General features: G+C 40.0%; 1 protein-coding gene and 1 pseudogene across 1 annotated transcript in view; both read left to right on the top strand.

Moving 5' to 3' along the window:
* LOC137435376 (nesprin-1) overlaps positions 1-15,265 on the top strand; it is a 375,431-nt gene that overhangs the window by 29,677 nt on the left and 330,489 nt on the right. Inside the window, exons 13-22 of the mRNA XM_078784359.1 lie at positions 1,952-2,102; positions 2,461-2,619; positions 3,043-3,225; positions 4,113-4,214; positions 4,606-4,809; positions 8,992-9,199; positions 9,915-10,027; positions 10,120-10,325; positions 10,669-10,824; positions 14,953-15,241. Coding sequence (XP_078640485.1) covers positions 1,952-2,102; positions 2,461-2,619; positions 3,043-3,225; positions 4,113-4,214; positions 4,606-4,809; positions 8,992-9,199; positions 9,915-10,027; positions 10,120-10,325; positions 10,669-10,824; positions 14,953-15,241 — 1,771 coding nt within the window. The remainder of the gene's footprint in view (positions 1-1,951; positions 2,103-2,460; positions 2,620-3,042; positions 3,226-4,112; positions 4,215-4,605; positions 4,810-8,991; positions 9,200-9,914; positions 10,028-10,119; positions 10,326-10,668; positions 10,825-14,952; positions 15,242-15,265) is intronic.
* LOC137435379 (protein yippee-like 5 pseudogene) lies at positions 5,406-6,003 on the top strand (annotated as a pseudogene).

The raw sequence follows: 15,265 nt of genomic DNA, 5'->3' as shown, positions 1-15,265 counted from the left end.
ACCGAGAACGACTTGGCTAAAGATGGTCGAAGAAGAAATGCGGGCAAGGGGGTTAACAAGGGGAGATGCAGAAAATAGGGCAAAATGGAGAACATTGTCATGGGGACCGCAAGGCTGACCCCCGCTCTTGCAGGGAAAATGGCCTTAAAATGCCTGTTGTTGTTGTTTGTTGATGTTTGAGGGGTTTCTTGCATGCACAGCTCGTTTCAAATCCCCCCACAACATCTTGATGAGATTTAGATCCGGGCTCTGGCTTGGCCATTCCAGAACCTTCCATTTCTTTCTTTTCAGCCATTCCTTGATGGATTTACTGGTATGTTTAGGGTCATTGTCATGCTCTCAGGTCCCCCTTCGGTTGAGCTTCAACTTCCCGACAGATGGCCTCACATTATCCTCAAGCACCCTCTGGTACAATGAAGAATTCATAGTGGATTCTATGATGGTGAGCTGCCCAGGCCCTGATGCAGCAAAGCTACCCCAAACCATAATATTTCCACCACCATGTTTTACAGTTGATATCAGGTTCTTGTGGTCAAATGCTGTCTTTGGTTTTCGCAAACATGTCTTCTGGTACTGTGGCCAAATAGCTCTACCTTTGACTCATCTGTCCAGAGCACATTGTTCCAGAAGTGCTGGTCTTTGCCTTGGTGTTCATTGGCAAACTTTCGTCTTGCCATGATGTTCTTTCTAGACAGCAAAGGTTTCCTCCTTGCACACCTCCCATGTAGATCATATTTGTGCAGCCTCTTTCTTATGGTGGACTCGTGCACTTTAGCATCAACGGTGGCAAGAGCTACCTGTAGGTCCCGTGATGACATTCTGGGTTCTTCGAGACGTCTTTCAGCATCTTGCGGTCTGCTCTCGGGCTGAACTTCCTGGGGCGGCCAGGCCTGAACAAGTTGGCGTTGTTTGGAATCTTCTCCACTTGTAGATGATCTTCCGGACAGTCGAATGATTGATTTCAAATTGTGTGGAGATCTTTTTAAATCCCTTCCCAGACTCGTAGGCATCTATAACCTTCTTCCTGAAGGCCTCAGAGAGGTCTTTTGATCTAGGCATGGTGACGCCGCACACTTCAACAACAAAGAGCAAATCAAACGAAATGTTTGAGGTTTAAATAAGACAGGTTCCTCCAAGATCCTCTCCAACGATGTTGTAATCATTTGCACCTGAGCTGGTGCACCTGATTCTAATTTTAGGTATTTGAAGTAGTGACAAATATAGGGGTGTACTTACTTTTTCCACATGCGAAATTTGCATTTATGTTTATTTAAATTATACAATGGACTACAAAATGTAAATGTTTCATGATATTTGTTATATTATATCACCTTTATCTATCAATATTGTTGAAATGAAGATCAAATAGCTGTATGTTGAAATATGTTGAAAAAGTCAAAACTTTACATGGGGTGTACTTACTTTTTCACGTGACTGTATGTATATATATATATGCCGCCAGAGGAAAATATCTCTAAATTACAACATTTATTTAGAAACCCAAATCTTCTGGAAGAGAAATGTCAGTTAAGTTATCATGTGAGTGGTCATATTATGCAAAACAAAAACAAAACAAAACAATTACCCTGATTGAATTGTACCCCTCCCACCCCACCCCTCCCCAGCCCTCTCCCTTCCACAAAGCTACCGACATCCCTATTCTCTTCTGTTGTTGTGCTTGTATGCTTTCCTCTTTCTCCCCCTCTTGTCTTCCGCTCCCGTTATTATAAGTTTAATGTGTCCGCTTTGTGTTTTTTTTGTTTAATATGTCGTTCTTACATGGGCCTCGACTTTGTATACAATATTTTTTTTATTAGCATTGCACTATATTTGAACAAGATTCAAGTATTCAAGCTCATTATAATTGAATTTGATTCAAAACACTTAATTTTTTCATCTTATCTGATCGTCTGACACTGATTGAAGGTCTTAATTTTTTTTTGTGCTGCAGGAAATCTCACTGCTCTGGATTAGTTACACTTATGAGAGACTACCAGAACTGCAAAGCCACCCTTAATCACGTGGTGGAGAATGCTGAGAGCCTGATCATGCAGAAGCTGGCTCGGACCTCACGTGAAGACGTTCGTCGCTTACAGGCGAAGGTTTGTCATAACTATTTCATTAGTGGTGTTAACTGCTCTTCCATGTTTTTTTAACTGAAGGAGAACTAAGAGGTGTTCTCAGTAACTATTACATCCATTATGTATCGGTTTGTCATTTCTCAATCCAATTAAATTGATGTCACCTCCATGAGTTTTCCACACACCCCTGTAAATACATCCTTGTACCATTTATAAAATGATAATATACTATGATACAATGGATTTTAAAAAATCAGACTAACATTGAATTAAACGTTATATTCTGTAAGATTTTGATTGTATGTGGTCTGATAATGACTGCTCTGTGACTGATCATTCTGGTGATCCATGGGTTTACCATAGCTTATCCTCTTCACAGCACCAGACAGTGCGCTCAGAGCTCAGTACCTTCCAGGAACAATTAGATGGATTTGCAAGTAAGGGTCGAGGCCTGTTGGCAGAACTCCGAAAAGTGAAGGACTGTGACACGACTGCCCTCAAGGCAGAGACTGAAAACCTTCTTGACAGCTGGCTTGATGTACGTATCACCACCTTCAGAGCTTTCAAGAAAGCTTTAAACAGCCAATTCTTGCCTAATTTATTAATAAAGCCATTCTGACAACTCAAAGGCCTATTTTTCTGAACAATTCCATAGGAGTTTTTGTGCCCCTATGATTGTATATGGGACATCTACATTAACATCTTCTATAAATTAACATCATATTTCATCATAAAATACGCGCTACCAGAATCAGATCAGAACACCAGTTAAAATACCCCCTGCTTTGAGATCAAAGATATAACTACACAGCTCAAAAAAGCTCATCTCATTTGATATTGAATACTTACATCGTGTATCTTATGCATTTTTAATACAATGAATTTAACCAATTTTTACATTCCAAAGATAACAAAGATAAAAGATAACTTTCAAACCTTGAATTTTGTTTTTCCTTTGTAGGTATCGGAACGCCTTGAGGAAAACACCGAGAATCTGCACGCAGCTGGAGCACAGTGGGATGACATACAGAGGTTAAGCTCTGAGGCCGAGGCATGGTCTGCGGCTGTACTCCTAAAACTATCACCGGCACAGAAACACACTGGCCAGTGCCATCGATTGGACCAGGATTTGCAGGAAATTGAGGTGGGCACAGTAACGTAACTTGGTTAATCTTAACTAGTATTTGAACTGAATTATTTAGCTGTGTGTGCAGCAACACCTGCAATAATGGAATGGACTATGACCTGATAAAATATGCCATTCGAACTTGAAATATTATGCCATTTTAATTGTTGTGTCAAGCAAGGAAGCAGCGCGTGACGATTTTTTGAAGTCTTTGGTATGACTCGGCCAGGATTTGCACCACAGGCCTAGCTCTCAGACTCAAGGCGGACACTATTTCTGATGACAAAATACATTATTTTGTCCTGTACTCATAAAACAATGTCATGCAACTTCTGTTTCAATTACATCATGTTGATAAGATGTTGCAGAGTTAGAACATTAACCTTTGAGGTGTCTACTCTGGGTTTGATTCCCGACCTGACATAAACTGCCGGATTGATGCTTCGAAGCAGGGCGTTGCATCACAAAGTGCAGATGGACGTTCATAAGTTGGGTGTCCCGTAGGCTAGTATTTGTTGATGGACCTTAAATATCCCACGGTGTCTTTCATAAGAGTTTGCAAGGTATTGCCAGCACCCTGGTTAAATTCCAATGTCCTGCTCTAACCTACAAGGAGCATCAAAGCTCTCATCGTGGCCCCCTAGAATTAATCCATTCTGTGGGCTGAATTGGTATTTGTTTCATGGTACAATATGCTTTCTGTGCAATGCAATAAATATCACACATCAGGGTCATTCGTGTCAACCTCTCTACAATTTATATGATCACAAACCATCGAGTTAAATTCATCACCAAGTTAATTTATATACAGTATAACAATGAATAGTTTGCACTTGCAACTTGATTTGTTTGCAGTGGAACTCCAGTGTGGTATTCTTCCCCACTAGCTTGATGATTCCTTTCAGGATGAGTTGGAGAAACAGAAGGAGAACGTCGACTGTGCCACCAGGAAGATGGAGCAACTGAAAGAGCGACTAGAGCTGTCGGACTTGCCTTCTGAACTCCAGGTTGAACATTTAATATTTCTTTACAAGAGCAAAGCTCATGGAAGAGCAAGGAAGGCAAACATCAATACAAATGAACGAACATCAATAGAACAAACATCAATTGGACAAAACTCAATAGAATGAACAAACGGGGAAAGGGAGGGCAGAAAGGATGAAATACATGAACCTAGCAAGGAATATGGTTGGTATTGTTTAAAATAAAACACATTTGGTGCAATGTGTATGAACACCAACAGATAATTGAAAATATAGAGGCCTCGTTTGGGAATTGTAACATACAAAAGTATAAATTTTACCTTTCTCTTGGGGTTGTTGCAATGTTGCATTGTTGTACTTATTACAGATATATAGTGTTCTTTCCAGAACCAGTTGTACATTTTCCTCGAACCAGGCACTGCAGGTGGCTTTAAGCCAACAAGTGGCACAAGTTTATGAGGGTTGCCAAGGAAGCAGAGTTGGGCAGAGAGAATTTGCATCACGCAAGACTGGGCTGGAGAGCCAAGTCGAAGACCTGGGAAAGAGCTTGTCATCTACAGAAGCCTCATGCACCAAACTCCAATCAAATTGCAACCCTGAAGATCTACCAAAAGTTGAGGTAGGCATGGATTGCTCTTGTGTGTATATACTATGTATATATATATATATATATATATATATATATATATATATATATATATATATATACATATATACAGGCAGTCCCCGGGTTACGAACGCCCGACTTACGAACGCCTGTACTTACGAACCGACCTCTGTAAAGCCTATGAAAAAAAGAAAAATGACCTTTTTTTTTTTTGTATACAGAATCGAGGCTCGCGAAAGAGCTAACATTTATCACACAGAGAAAAAATCAAACAGACACACAAAGTATATAATAAGGGGAGCAGTAGACAAGAGAAATATGAGAAAAGCTCTGTTCAAGCCACCCTTGATGTTTACTTTAAGAAAATTGACCAGCACCAGGTCCATCCTCTCCAGCACCAGGTCCATCCTCTCCAACACCAGGCCCATCATCTCGGAGAGATATATCAAGGTATGATCGTTTCACGGTTTGCAAGACATCAATTGGAACGAGAGTAAGTGTTAACCTTTAATCATTATCTTTTCTATCTAAACAGTTTAAGAAATGTTTCTTTCATGTTTTTTATACCTATAGATGTTTTAAGTAAAATATATACTATATACTAAGGCATCGTGTTCTTACCTCAGCTGGCGCGGCAGTGGTCGTGGGTTCGGATTCTGAGCTTCAGTCTTCACTATCATCGACATCAACCTTACCCCAATATTCCTCAGCGTGTGACGGCGCAATGGGTCGCATATTTCTGGACCACATCGGTGGCACACGGCTCTTCTCATGTGCCAACTGTGACACCATCCTCACTAACTGAGCAGAACTTATCTCCACTCACTTCACTGGAGCCACAGAAAAGGCCTTCCTCTTCAACAAGGTTGTGAACCTGTCATTCAGTGAAGTCCAGGACCGTGGCATGCTGACTGGTCGGCACATGGTTCGAGATGTGAGCTGTAAGAAATGCACGAGCAAGCTTGGATGGATGTATGAGTTTGCCACTGAGGATGACCAGCGATACAAGGAAGGTCGCGTCATACTTGAAAGAGCCCTTGTGCGTGAGAGCGAAGGCTTTGAAGAGCTTATTCCAGACAGTTCTTGAGCGCGATAATTTTCCACAATTCTTCGATTAGCCTTACCTCTCAACCCACAGATTACTCTGTTGTCCTCAGCGATCATCCACCAGCCTTTTGCTTGCCCTTGTTAATCAGAATTTATGTATGCGACATTTTGTTATTTTTCTTCCTTAATTCTATATTTTTAAGATGCTTTTTCACAATTGTTTGCTTAACATTCATCCTTAATGGTAAATATTGCTTTTATTGCTGAACAGTGTTTTTTCCTTTAACAAACTTCATTTTTCCCTTAACAATCTGTTTATTTTCAGAATCAATTTTTATTGCAGTAGAATATACACGAGGCATGACAAATGGCAAGTTAAGAATAAACATGTACACGTTAACTACATCTTTTTTTTTTTTTCTTTTCTTTTTTTTGGTATACTGAATCGAGGCTCGTGAAAGAGCTAAAATTGTGCGTGAGAAGAGCTATTCAGTGATCTGAATCACTGTTGCTGCAAAAAGGTATTTTATTTACCTCTCTTCTGTATCTCCTTTGAAATTGTCAGTGTTTTATTTGTTGGTTTTTTATTTTAGTGCCAGTATGTTGTTTACCATGGTGTTGGTGTTGGCTTAGCGGTTAGGGTGCCGGCTTGGGATCCTAGGATCCTGGGTTCGAATCCCGATCGATCGCTGAATTAACGCCAGGGGGGGTTGACCCAGCCTGTCATCCTTCCGAGGTCGGCAAAATGAGTACCAGCTTGCTGGGATGAATGATCACGGTGTGTACCCCGGTTTAGAATAGGTACACCGTATCCCTGCGCATCGTAAGAGGCGACCAAGGGTTGGCGTCAGGAAGGGCATCCGGCCATAAAAAACATTGCCTCAAACAGGGAACCATGATTGTCATGGGGCCCGCAAGGCTAACCCCCGCTCTAGCGGGGAAAAATGGCCTTAAAACGATCATTCATTCATTCATTTTTCATACTAAGACAAACATTTGACTAATTGACGCTAGATGTGAACCGTACGCAACTGTTCCGACTTGCATACAAATTCGACTTACAGACAGACTTAAAAACGGAACTCGTTCGTAACCTGGGGTCTGCCTGTATGTATGTATATATATATATATATATATATATATATATATATATATATATATATATATATATATATATATATATATATATATATATATATATATATATATATATGTACACACTACCGGTCAAAAGTTTTAGAACACCCCAAATTTTCCAGTTTTTATTGAAATTTATGCAGTTTAATGTCCAGTGAATAACGTGAAATGGTACAAAGGTAAGCAGTGAACTGCTTGATGTTCAAAAAAAAAGTTTAGGTGAGCAAAAACGGAAAAATAATGTAAATTGCACAGTTATATTGTAAAAAAAGGCCTTGTTCAGGGAACAAGTAATGCATTAACAACTTACTGCTGTTCTGCAGCAATGTAAGTAAATTAAGCCTTGAAAGTTGATGCTAACAATTCCTACAGGTGTCCCAACCTCTGCTGATTACTTTATTACAAAACCCCTGTGTGTATCAAAGCAGTATTGGAACAGACTGTTATTACACCCTCTGAAGCATTATTTGGACAATATTTCACTGCCAATATTAGTTGACATTCCAGTTGACACTGGACAATATTCCAATATTAGTATATTGGAAACTGGAGGAAACTCTGACAGGAAGAGGTCTGGCAGACCCAAAGCCACAACCGAATCAGAAGACAAATTTCTGAGAGGCAACAGCTTGCGTGACAGGCGGCTCACAGGACAACAGCTTCAAGCACAGCTTAATACTGGTCGAAGTAAGCAAGTATTAGTTTCAACTGTGAAGAGAAGACTTCGAGCTGCAGGTTTGACAGGTCGAGTGGCAGTAAGAAAGCCATTGCTAAGGTGGCAAAATAAGAAAAAGAGGCTTGCCTGGGCCATGAAGCACCGCCAGTGGACTACTGAAGACTGGAAGAAGGTCTTATGGACCGATGAATCAAAATTTGAAATCTTTGGTTCATCACGCAGGGTTTTTGTATGCCGTCGAGTAGGTGAAAGCCTGGTTCCTCATTGTGTGACACCAACTGTCAAACATTGAGGAGGAAGCATGATGGTCTGGGGCTCTTTTGCTGGATCCAGAGTCGGCAACTTGCACAGAGTGACTGGCACTCTGAACCAAAAGGGCTACCACAGCATTTTGCAGCACCATGCAATACCCTCTGGTATACGCCTAGTTGGTCAGGGGTTCATCCTACAGCAAGATAATGACCCTAAACACACCTCCAGGCGATGTCAAAACTACCTTCGAGGAAAAGAACAAGACGGTAGGCTTCAAATCATGGAATGGCCAGCACAGTCTCCAGACTTAAACCTCATTGAGCTGGTTTGGGATGAACTGGACAGAAGGGTGAAAGCAAAGCAACCTACAAGTGCAACACATTTGTGGGAACTTCTGCAACAGTGTTGGGAAGAACTTCCCGAACAATATTTGATTTCCATTGTAGAAAGAATGCCACGAGTGTGTTCGGCGGTTATATCTGCAAAAGGTGGCTACTTTGCCGAGTCAAAAATTTAAATTAAATTTTGTTAAATAAAATGATTCTATGATTTCTTTTTGTTTCTTTCTTTTTTTCTTTTGATTTCTTTCTTTTGATTATATATATATATGTAATGTATATTTATATAACTTTATGGTATAAATATTTTAAGGTACATTTAATTGCTCTTACATGTTAGTGCCTACGAAATCCAACATAACATGTTAATAATTGTCACCTTCCACCAACATCTTCACTTATTGTAGCATAACCAACCACTAACCAATATCTCCAATTGTTTATTTGTTCTATGCCTAATTTCAGAGTACATTGAGACATTAAACTGCATAAATTTCAATAAAAACTGGAAAAATTGAGGTGTTCTAAAACTTTTGACCGGTAGTAATATATATATATATATATATATATATATATATATATATATATATATATATATATATATATATGTAATGTATATTTATATAACTTTATGGTATAAATATTTTAAGGTACATTTAATTGCTCTTACATGTTAGTGCCTACGAAATCCAACATAACATGTTAATAATTGTCACCTTCCACCAACATCTTCACTTATTGTAGCAAATCCAAAAGGAGCTCATGGCACAGCAGGGTGACATTGATACTGTGAGGGAGAACTTGAACAGTTTGTGTCGTGAGTATGAAACAGAGGAACTGGAAGGTGTGGGCCACCAGGTCGCAGATGTGGTCCGTTCATATGATGCTGTCAAAAAACTATGTGCTGATGTGCAGACCAAGCTGCAGTGCCGAGCTGAAAGAGAGCTCGATGGTAAGTCGTGTGCAGGAGAGGTTGCTTCTAATAGGAGGGGTTATGAGGTACCTTGGTCAGTTGGCAATGTGGGAGAATTGTTTGAAATTTAATTGAAAAAGGAAGTTTGAGCAAAGTTGAGAAAAGCGAGGAAGGGAAGTGGACATGTGTTGCACACATATTGCTTTTCTCGGTTATACAAAGTATTTTTGCATTCAGGTTATCCATCAATAATATGGCAGGTGTTTATCACATAATGTAAGACATTTTACAATCCCATTAGTTATTTTGATGAATTGAGAAGTTAAATTGATATTTATACTCATTTGTGCTGTTTGATAATATAATTAGTTTTATTGAGATAAGAAAGTCTCTATGTTTTCCAATATTGTCTTTCTTCAGTGTTTCGTTTTGGCATCATTTAAACTTTAAAGCAACGTTGCACCAACTTCTTGGACTGATGTAGTTTTCAAAAATTATAAATTACTTTTTGTTTCCCGAGTGTATGAAGAAATGTAACTTTACTTAAGCAAAAACAACCACAATGCACTTGTCAGAAATTTCTGATAAAATACATTCACACATCACTTCTGGCCAATTCATTTTTTCACTCAAATTTACTGAAATTACATTTCATTATAAATTATGTGTATTATAGTTAATGCAGATTGCTATAGTTAATGCTCTTACAGTTAATGCAGATTCCCACAAAGTATAATGCTGGATTGGTCTGCAGATGCATTGCAGCACTTCAGCAACTTCCTTGCAGAGGTGAAGACGAGCGTGAAGGACTGCGACAGCCCATCTGGAGATACTGTTGCTGTGGAAACGAAATTACAGAAGTTAAAGGTAAAATGAATTGAATATATTGTTTGCCAAGTGGAGATGTACATTATAAGGACATGTGTTATTAATGTCATTTTGTGAATCGTTGCACGCAGGACATTGAAAAACTTGAGCCTGAAGTTGAAAAACTATTGGGAACGGTGTTTGAAGCTGCTGAGCAGTTGGCACGGACCCAACCCAAACATGATGGGGAACAAGCTCGACAACAAGCTCAAGGGGCTCGCAAAGTTTGGGATAACTTTTCACAGTGGTGCAGGAAGCACGAGGACAGTTTTAACACGGTCCTTTCCACCTTGAGCACGTACGTATATCCACATTCAGCTGCTGGAGTATTTTGTGCACGGATGTGTTATGTGGATTCAATTTCTATGATTTGTCATATGATGTAGTAACATGTTGATTGGGAAAGGAAAAGTCTGATTCATCAATAATTAAATAATTTTATTTCAATAGCACCATCTCCTTGATAAAACTTTGATTTGTATGACCTTCACAAGTTCATGATGCTCAGAATGGGTATAGTTTGCAGTTTGTGTTAATCTTCGACAGGCAAAGCATTTTTGTGATGAAACAAAGCACTTTCTTATTTATATGAAACATGTATTACTTCATAGATCATAATGATTTTTTTTTGTGCCACCAAGTTTTGAATGCCAGGTAAAGGAGCTGAGCCTTTGGCTGAACCACATGGAGAAACAGTTGTCTGCGGAAGGCCAAGGTGAACCTTGCCAGAGTGTTTCTGAAAAAAGGTCCGAAGCGGAGAAGCTGAAAGACTTCCAGCAAGAAATCCTCAAAAAAAGGTTGTCTTTTTTTCTTTCTTTCTGGAATCCTGAGAACAACTTGTAATTTTTACATGAACATCTGTATTCTAGTTCTGCGAAGATAACCTCAAAAGTATTCTCCAGTTTGTCGAGTTGAGTATTTTTTACGATAAACAATTTTTATGCAAACACGCATGTAGTTTGGAGCACGTAGTTAATCATATAATTTTTTTCGACATTGTCATCATTATTTTTGGAGGCATGCAAACAGCATGATGTAAGTATATGTGTTTGGCTCCCTGGTCTGTCTGGCACTTGATCATCCTCACTGGAATTTCATGAATGGATACAATAGCTGTCGTGGCATTATAATGGGCTTCACACCCATTGTTTCCCATTTCATCTCCAGATGTAGCTAAGGAAAAAAAATGGCCAGAGTGCCAGCATGCAAAGGCCTAATTTTTCAAACGGTGCAGTGGGATCTATAATGTCGAAAAGTAAATGTGAGCAGGTGGGATACCTGGCTTACCACCCTCTTTGAAAGGACTGTGATACAAAATCTTGTTTTTGAAACCCAAGAACAAAGTTTGTAATTTGATTCTTCTTCACTGATAATCAAATTCACGACTAGATAACTTGAGGGCACAGATGTTACCTTTGACCTATATTTTTAGAACATCATCATGTTAGAACATTGAGGACCAGCTTGCTGGGATGAATGATCCCGGTGTGTACCCAGATTTAGAATAGGTACACAGTATCCCTGCGCATCGTAAGAGGCGACTAAGGGTTGGCGTCAGGAAGGGCATCCGGCCATAAAAAAAACATTGCCTCAAAATGGGAACCATGATTGTCATGGGGCCCGCAAGGCTAACCCCCGCTCTCGCGGGGAAAATGGCCTTAAAACGATCATTCACATTCATTCACATTTCATGATCATTTATGACATTATATGTCTGCCTGTCTTCATGAAGAAGAAAGACTTGCTCACTGACTTACAAATAGATCTCTTCTTGTCGGCATTTGTGATTAAAGTCAAACAACAATCATGTGATAATTGTCAATATACCTTCATCATAAGCATTTTGATCACTGTCCACTTTGTTTCAAAAGTGCTGCAGTGCTCGTCTGCATAACCAACCACTGCTTTGCTGTCAACAATAGGAAAGTGGTTGAATATTTAAATATTTTCATAGGGTAGGCCTTTGACGTTGTGCAACACAACATTTATTAGAAAAAGGACATTACTTCTGAGGTAACCCACTTTCAGTTATTCTGAGATGGATTAAAAAATTTTTTTTTTTAACATTACTTATCTATATTTCCAGCCAACCTCCATTACCTAGTACACACACACACACACACACACACACACACACACAGACACACACAGACACACAGACAAACACACACACACACACACCATTCAGAAAGTATTCAGACCCCTTCACTTTTTTCACATTTTCTTATGTTGCAGCCTTATGCCGAAATCGTTTAAAATCATTTTTCCCCTCATCAATCTGCACTCAATACCCCATAATGACCAAGAGAAAACAGGATTTTAGAAAGTTTTGCAAATTAATTAAAAATAAAAAACTGAAATATCACATTGACATAAGTATTCAGACCCTTTGCTATGACACTTGAAATTTAGCTCAGGTGCCTCCCATTTCTCTGGATCATCTTTGAGATGTTTCTACACCTTGATTGGAGTCCACCTGTGGTAAATTCAATTGATTGGACATGATTTGGAAAGGCACACACCTGTCTATATAAGGTCTCACAGCTGACAATGCATATCAGAGCAAAAACCAAGCCATGAAGTCGAAGGAACTGCCTGCAGAGCTCAGAGACAGGATTGTGTCGAGGCACAGATCTGGGGAAGCTTACAAAAAAATTCTGCTGCATTGAAGGTTCCCAAGAGCACAGTGGCCTCCATAATTCTTAAATGGAAGAAGTTTGGAACAACCAGGACTCTTTCTAGAGCTGGCCGCCCGGCCAAACTGAGCAATCGGGGGAGAAGGGCCTTGGTGACCAAGACCAAGAGGTGACCAAGAACCCGATGGTCACTCTGGCTGAGCTCCAGAGATCCTGTGTGGAGATGGGAGAAACTTCCAGAAGGACAACCATCACTGCAACACTCCACCAATCCTGGATATTATGGCAGAGTGGCCAGATGGAAGCCTCTCCTCAGTGAAAGTCTTGTTCACCTCAGTCTTGTTCACCACCATCTCTTATCTTCCCCCATCCAAAACCTTGATCTTTTCTACCCCCGCTAATTCACCCCAGATCCCCTTTTTTGAAATTCCAACTTCTTTCCTGGAAGTCCTTGCAGTGTCGATATGTTTTATACCTCTCCCACCTCCCCCAAGCCCTCTGCCTCCCACAGTTCTCTCGATTTCCCTGCTCTCAAATGTTGTGTTTGTGTCCTTCCCCCTCTCTCCCCATCTTGTCTACCGCTCCCCTTATTTTGTGTTTTACGTGTCGGTTTGACTTTTTGTGTGATTAATGTTCGCTCTTTCACGAGCCTCGATCTTGTATACAAAAAAAACAAAAAAAAAACACACACATGAAAGTCCGCATATGAGTTTGCAAAAAAGTACCGAAAGGACTCTCAGACTGTGAGAAACAAGATTCTGTGGTCTGATGAAACCAAGATTGAACTGCTTGGCTTCCGTCTGGCCACTCTGCCATAAATCCCAGATCGGTGGGGGTTTGCGTGATGGTTGTCCTTCTGGAAGTTTCTCCCATCTCCACACAGATCTCTAGAGCTCACCCAGAGTGACCATCGGGTTCTTGGTCACCTCTCTTACCAAGGCCCTTCTCCCCCGATTGCTCAGTTTGGCCGGGTGGCCAGCTCTAGGAAGAGTCCTGGTTGTTCCAAACTTCTTCCATTTAAGAATTATGGAGGCCACTGTGCTCTTGGGAACCTTCAATGCAGCAGAAATTTTTTTGTAGGCTTCCCCAGATCTGTGCCTCGACACAATCCTGTCTCTGAGCTCTGCAGGCAGTTCCTTCGACCTCATGGCTTGGTTTTTGCTCTGATATGCATTGTCAGCTGTGAGACCTTATATAGACAGGTGTGTGCCATTCCAAATCATGTCAAATCAATTGAATTTACCACAGGTGGACTCCAATCAAGGTGCAGAAACATTTCAAAGATGATCAAGAGAAATGGGAGGCACCTGAGCTAAATTTCAAGTGTCATAGCAAAGGGTATGAATACTTATGTCAATGTGATATTTCAGTTTTTTCTTTTTAATAAATTTGCAAAACTTTCTAAAATCCTGTTTTCTCTTTGTCATTATGGGGTATTGAGTGTAGATTGATGAGGGAAAAAATTAATTTAAACCATTTCAGCACAAGGCTGCAACATAACAAAATGTGAAAAAAGTGAAGGGGTCTGAATACTTTCTGAATGCACTGTATAATGTATGTATATATATATATATATATATATATATATATATATATATATATATATATATATATATATATATATATATATATACATACATACATACACATACATACACGAAAGTGTATACTTTGAGACCTGAGACGCCTCCATTGCACTTTCTCAAACCTGCATATGGAGATAACAAACAACACACACCCACATGTGTGCACACACACACCCCTAACACTTTTTATTAATCATACAGTATCGGCTTTCCCTAAAATATGATATAATTCAAAGGATTGCTGTAAATAATGTTAATTTCACAACATCGTATATTCAACCTTATTTAAATTGTAAACCTCAAAACATAGTTCCCTTACCTAAAGTAAGCAATTGACTGGTTTCCCGACCACACGGATCATCAGCTGGGCACCATTCTTCCTTGATGTTCTTGCACACACATGTGGATACTTTAGGATCTGGTAGGTCTCCGTTCCACCTCCTGCAATCTGCATACACACACACACACACACACACACACACACACACACACACACACACACACACACACACACACACACACACACACACACGGCGGTAAATACTTTGAGATGTGGGAGGGCTCCATTCCATCTTCTGAAACCCGTATATGGAGATAACAGCCAACGAACACACTCTCTTTCTCTCTCTCTCCTTCAAAAAGATAGGAAACTGCAGTTACAGATGACCTATTCATGTGTTTACCTTTGTAATTTCCTGCCCAGGGAAGAATTTGAGAAACTGGCTGATGCTGTGCAAGCTGTAGACCAGGCTGGTGCTGGAGATGGAAGCAAATGGCAGGCAAATAAGTTGTTTGAGCATTTCCAAGGGCTAATAAGGGTCACCCAGAGCAAACTACAAGACAGCCAGCGAACCCTGCATGAACACCAAGCCTTTGAAGAAGCACTGAAAGGAACTTGGTCATGCGTCAGAGGAACGAAAGACCGCCTACCTTCTATGGACAGCACCATTGGCAACCAGGAAACCCTCGAGAAGAGGTTGAGTCAAATCCAAGTGAGGCACTTCACTGAAAACATA

The sequence above is a fragment of the Myxine glutinosa genome, chromosome 9, assembly GCF_964187855.1.
Source record: "Myxine glutinosa chromosome 9, kmMyxGlut1.1, whole genome shotgun sequence".
Taxonomy (NCBI): Eukaryota; Metazoa; Chordata; class Myxini; order Myxiniformes; family Myxinidae; genus Myxine; species Myxine glutinosa.
This window is presented reverse-complemented; position numbering and strand designations above follow the sequence as displayed.